At 36.7% G+C, this 6,574-nt stretch overlaps 1 protein-coding gene across 17 annotated transcripts in view; it reads right to left on the reverse strand.

Moving 5' to 3' along the window:
• The window catches only part of SETD5 (SET domain containing 5), a 52,103-nt gene that overhangs the window by 10,359 nt on the left and 35,170 nt on the right, over nucleotides 1-6,574 (reverse strand). For all 17 annotated transcript variants that reach the window (XM_023749697.1, XM_023749710.1, XM_023749708.1 and 14 more), the window contains one exon: nucleotides 2,904-3,148. In XM_023749697.1, coding sequence (XP_023605465.1) covers nucleotides 2,904-3,148 — 245 coding nt within the window. The remainder of the gene's footprint in view (nucleotides 1-2,903; nucleotides 3,149-6,574) is intronic.

Genomic DNA, 6,574 nt, shown 5'->3' on the forward strand with positions numbered 1-6,574 from the left:
TGGTTATGTTTCATGCTATAAGTAAACATCTCAAGCAGATATCAGGAAAGAGGTGAAATTTCACACTATTACAGTTGACCCTTGAACAACACTGGTTTGAACTATGCAGGTCCACTTATACATGGATTAAAAAAAATATGTATAGTACTGTAAATGTATTTTTTTCCCTTATGATTTTTCTTAAATTTTTTTCTCTAGCTTATTTTATTGTAAGAATACAATATATAATACATATAACATACAAAATACATATTAAGCGACTATTTATGTTATCAACTGTAGGCTATTAGTAGTTAAGTTTTTGGGGAGTCAAAAGTTACATGCAAATTTTCGAATGTGCAGGGATTCGGTGCCTCTAACCCCCTTCTTGTTCAAGGGTCAACTGTGTATTTCTTTCTACATTAGATGAGAGTTTAGCAACCTATAGTATTTGTTATTGGGCACCTGACCACTTATTTCTCCTTAGGGGAACCTTTTTCTTTCACCCCACATCCCCTTCTTGAACATTACATTTCCTCATTTTCCTATGTGACTCAGGCCCACCACTGTTACCCAGGGAAACCACTTAGCATGTTAACAGATGACAGGGCTACGGGGACAGCCTGTTCCTCTTAAATGACAGTTATAGAAGATATGACTGATGGACTTTGTAGCTCACAGACTAGATGGTCTTGGCATAATCTAATCGGATCTGACCACACCTACCGACATTCTGATGTTAAAATCCATTGTATTTTTAGAAACAGAGAGAGGGAAAAAAGCAGTTGTGTATACTGAGAGTCCCTTCCAAAACAGGTTTACCCTTAAGGCTTTCACCTGAGGTATCACTACCATATCAAACAAACTGGGCAGTGAACTCTGATGGGAAGATCTGAATGGTAAAAAGTGGAAAGAATGATGGTGGTAGTTGTGACAAGAGTTCAGGGTGCCAGGGGTAAGGTGGGGGCGGGGGGTTCTTAATGTTGTATACTACAGGCAACTGTGTCTAGGGTAGGGGAAATGAGGCTGCTTCAGCAGAGCAGGATATTTATTGACTAGAAATTTTACTTGGTGGGATGGGTAGAGAGTGTGAGATGGATAGTGGAGTATGGATCACAAGGCAGAAAGAGAAGGATTATTCTGGTGGGAAGGAGGGGCAAATTAAGTGTGCCTTCTCAATGCTGCTTTTAGTCTCTTTTCTTGATGCTTCCCCGCTCCTTACAATCTTGTTCTTTTCCACTACATGTTGTCTTAACTCCTTGTCTTGGAGTTGGAGAAATTTCTCACTTTTCTCCTGGAATGTTTTTTATTTTTCCTTTCAAAAACATTCTTTCCCCAACCAAACTGATTTTTACTTGTGACACCTTTAGGTATTTCTCTGTGTCACAGTCTTGGATGGAAATAAGGTTCCCCACACCTTCTTATACTAGAAAGTAGGAAAGAGTATGGCAACTAGAATGATAAAGATGGTCAGGATAGTGAAATTTGTTTTTTAATTGACCAGAAAGGCTATATTTTCTCAGTTAAATAATGAGATAAAATAGCAGAGACATACACTGAACTTTATGAAGGGATGGACTATTTAATACATTATAACATTTCCCCCACTCCTGATATTCTAACATTATGCTTAGACTATGCATCAATAAAAAGATCTTCGATTTAAAAAAATATATGCAACACTTTACACTTTCATAGTGTTTCGTAGTTATCGAAAATACTACAAGGGATAGGAAATACACTGAGTACTAAACTTGGCTGTTTGGGAAGGCAACTTACCTTCTAATTTTATGTTTAATTATAATTATTACAATGACAAGGTCTGAATCCCTATTAATATAATATGCTGCCCACCAGGGAGAATGTCCTCTCATGAAATTTTATTTATCAAACTCTAGCTGCTAACTGAAAAGTCAACTGCAATCAGACCAGGTAAACTTAGTAAGGCCTGAATCAGCTGCTTTACTATCTGGCTAAAAAGAATGCCACAGGGAATTATTAGAAATCCAATGTAACCAGGAATATTTTTTACCCGCCAAAGAGGCTTGCTCCAAAAGTCAAGTTAATATGGTCTAGCTTAGGTATAGCTGCCTCTTGTTTTTAAGGTTGCTACCTCGTTCTGAGTTAGCCATTTACAAGTCCAGATATTTTTTAAAAATAGTGTCTGTTTAATTATAAATCAAAGCAACATGCAATAAATGAGGTATATTTTTATATACCTGGAATCTACTCTGTAAATCTGCTGTCACCCAAACTTGAATACTAAAGTGATTCAGAATCGTTTTAAAATAACTGAGATATAAATTTCTAACTTAATCCAGAGAGTGAATGTAATTAATTTGTCTTTATAAACGTGTTGCTAGTTTCTGTCTTATTCCTAACACATTATAACAAAAAGGGAAAGTAACCTAGAGTAGGGAAAAAACCCTCATTTGCCATAAACCATAGGCTTTCTCAATCCCTATTTACTGAGCCCATAATGAGAATACAAAACAACAGGGAAAGAGACACTTTACTAATTCAAAGGCCTAGAAACAAAGACAAAAATATTATAATCAGAGCTCTCAGGCTGTGTCATTAATGATTACTAGGCAGCTAGAGGCCTGTTTAACAAGTAGAGAGTAAGGCCAAAGATGGAGATCTAGCATGCTTACTACCTAAAGTTAGGGAGACCAATGGACTGCATGCAAGAGGCAAATGAATGTCATCTGTGGTATAATTATTCCTATTCTGGGAAGTATGTGGATTGCCAAGATGAGAGGCTACCAGGTAATAGGTCACACTGACCCTGAGGTTTCTCATTCTCTTGCTGAGACAGGCAAGGAACATGGTAAAGAAGCATTTGGAATGATACTGTATTTAAAATGAGGAGGTGCAAATGATGACTTCATATTCAGCACTCCCAACAACCAAACCCAAATCACCTCAAACTGCAGAGGAGTATTACAGCGACTAGCAGTAGTAAGAGACGTGATTGGTGAGAACATGAGGCTGTATCCATTTCGACATTCTTCTTCTGGGTGAGATGGGCCAGGTGTGGTCAGCTGGGGGCTCTTTGAGCCTGGATTGGGAGGGGGTGGTGTGACTGGAGAAAGAGGCCGAAGTAACTTGGTGACATTCTGCTCCATCAGATAGCGAGACTTCCATTTCTTTAAAGGGCTCAACAAATCTGTGAAATACAAAGCTCAGATGAGAGGCTGAAACCACAGCTCAAAAGGAGGCTCTGCAGTAAAGCCATTAATTTCTAGCCCACAATGGCTCTTAACTTTTCTTTTGCCTCAACCCATTGTTACCTCCTGCAATCAAATCAAAAGCCCAAAGAAACTCTTTAATTGCCACTCTTTTTTGAAACTATCTCCCAGAGAATTGCCAGATAAAACCGACACTTCTGACTGATCCCTGGAGCTAATTAATTTCTTCCAGTGGAAAACATAAATTAATTTTTACACTGAGTTTCCAAAAAACCCAAATTTGTGTCACTTTGTTAAAACCACCCTCTACTTAATTAACATGTCACCAGCTCAAACTTCCTGAATGCTAACTACATAGCTCTTTTCTCTTTTATCTTCTCCTAAACATTTTTTTTTTTTTGCTATTTTTCAGCAGCTTTCTATGACATTCTGCTTTAGTAGGAAAGAGGTACACATGATTACCTATTCCATATGTAACCACTAATTTTTGAAACGACTTCTATGAAAACTCCCAACCACTTAAAACAACTAGGCTGGAACTTTTTCTCATTAGAATATTATACTTTCTATACTTTTCAGGTCCACTTAAAAAGGAAGTTAGTATTGTATATATTTTTTAATGACTACTCAGACCAAAGAACCTATCTCGCTTTCTCTGAGGAAAAATTTACTTTTATTCATTTACAATAGTTAAAAGATATTTATTTACTTAATAGCTACTATATGAAAACCACTGAACTAGGTTATGTGTTTGTGTGTGTGTGTGTAAAATGGTCATCATATAATCTAATCAAAGGTATTTACAAACTTGTAATAAACAGAAAACATGTAAAATATATTTAATATAAGTTTAAGAATCTCAACAGAGGTGATCATACTGCTGTTAGTAAAAAATAATTATACTTTTAAGTGCTTATTATATACCAGACACTATACTATGTGCTTCTGTGAATTAATCAAATTTCATTTGAACAACTCTATAAATTCAGCACCTCTATTATCATCCCCAGTTTAAAGACGAATTTGATGTATAGAGAGATAAAGACAAGGTAATCTGGTTCCCATTTACATTATTAATCACTAGATTAAATAATATCCCCAAGGCTTGGTGAATGGAGTAACATTTATCCCAGGCCATCAAGGAAAGGCTTTGGGACAGTAGGTCATGATCAGAGTTATGCAACATGAATATTATTCCGGTAATAATGGTTAGGATATGATTAGAACTGGGAAACTATTTGAATTAATGGAAGAGTTAACCAAAAGAGTTTTGAGTCACTGAGCTTGAGAAGATTTTAAATACAGTGGAAGATTAAGTGCAAAGAATACTTGAGATATATATTTTCCTTTTTGATATCTGAGAATTTATTTTCCTATATTGGAAGTATATTTGTATTTTCCTTTTGTTCCAGATGCTAAGTATTCTTTCTTATTTCTCCTTTCTCCTTTTGAAAAGTGCCTAGGTATACAAAAACAAATGTGTTTTGTGGCTTATATTTAGAATACCTTTTCTATATTTCAAAAGCCTTAAACAGTCAATCTTTTTTTTTTTTTAAATATATTTTATTGATTTTTTACAGAGAGGAAGGGAGAGAGATAGAAAGTCAGAAACATCGATGAGAGAGAAACATCGACCAGCCGCCCCCTGCACATCTCCCACTGGGGACGTGCCCGCAACCCAGGCACATGCCCTTGACCGGAATCGAACCCGGGACCTTTCAGTCCGCAGGCCGACGCTCTATCCACTGAGCCAAACCGGCCTCGGCAAAACAGTCAATCTTTAAAAGACTGCTAAATAGCTAGTTACAACATTGTAACAACTAATTATATAAGTGACAAAGTTCATTGCAGAAAAGCTGAAAAGTACAGATGAACCCATCCCCCAAATCAACTTACAGGTCATTCATTTAAAATATACTAATATTCCCTGAGTACTTATTATTATGTCACAGTCAACAAAACAGACTTGATGTCTGCTCTTATGAAGTTTATAAGCTAGTGGCCAATTGCATTTTTTCTATTAATAGCACTATATTTATGAAAATTTTTTCCAGTTCTATATTTCTCTTGTCATACACAGCTTTCAAATTTTATGTGGTAAAATCTATCCATCTTCTTTTTTTACCTTTACTCAACTACTTCTCAGGATTATATAAACAAACATCCACATATTTAAACACAACTTAAAATTACAACCCCAAGGTAATGTACTGCTAATATCCTGGTGTATTTATATTGCCTTATTGATTTCTTGTCTAAATCACACTGCTTAATAACTTACTACTTTTCCTCAGAATGGTAAAAAAAAAATCTTTCTATGACAATAAATTAAAAATTTAATGGCTTTATGACATCCATATTGTTAAAATTTAACCCACCGAAGTATTTTTCAAAATTTTTTGCTATTATAACTATGCCTCAATGAGCAATAATCTTGCTCTTACATATTTCTGCACTTGTTCACTTTTAAAAAAATAATTTTATTGATTTCAGAGAGGAAGGGAGAGGGAGAGACAGAAGCATCACTGATGAGAATCATTGATAAGCTTCCTCTTGCATGCCCCCACTGGCGATTGAGTCCGCAACCTGGGCATGTGGTCTGACCGGAAATTGAATCATGACCCCCTGGTTCATAGGTGGAAGCTCAACCACTGAGCCACGCCAGCTGGGTGTGCACTTGTTTACTTTTTAGGACAAACATCTAGATGTAGAATTATTAACTCAAAAGAGTATTTCTATAGGCTCACTAGCTTTAGATTTATTCTTGTGTGAACTACCAGTTGGTGTCCTTTAGCCTGCATTCTACAAGGTGTTGATATTGTTCTTCGTTTGTAAGGGCTCTTTAATAAGAATGTTACCCTTGGTCAAAAATGTTACAATGATCTGGTGGCCCCTGTGGCTTGGTTGAGCATTGTCCTGTGCACAGAGAGGTCAGAGGTTGCTGGTTGGATTCCGGGTTGCAGGCTCAATCCCCAGTAGTGGGTAGGGAGGAGGCAGCCAATCGCTGTGTCTCTCTCAAATAAACAAACAAACTAGTTATATTCTCCCAGTTTTCTATCTGCCTTTTAATTTTATCAGTAGGCTTTTTTGCCTTTTCAATGTTTTATCTCTACGTATATTTAATTTTAAAATAAATCTTTATTGTTGCCTGGATGGCGAGGCTCAGTGGTTGAGCATAGACCCTTGAACCAGGAGGTCACAGTTTGATTCCCGGTCAGGGCACATGCCTGGGTTGCAGGCTCGATCCCCAGTGGGAGGTGTGCAGGAGGCAGCCGATCAACGATTCTCTCATAATTGATGTTTCTATCTCTCTATCCCTCTCCTTTTCCTATCTGAAACCAATAAAATATATTTTAAAAAAACTCTTTATTGTTGAAAGTATTAGATATGTGCTCCCCCTTCGC

The sequence above is a fragment of the Myotis lucifugus genome, unplaced genomic scaffold, assembly GCF_000147115.1.
Source record: "Myotis lucifugus unplaced genomic scaffold, Myoluc2.0 scaffold_8, whole genome shotgun sequence".
NCBI classification, from domain to species: domain Eukaryota; kingdom Metazoa; phylum Chordata; class Mammalia; order Chiroptera; family Vespertilionidae; genus Myotis; species Myotis lucifugus.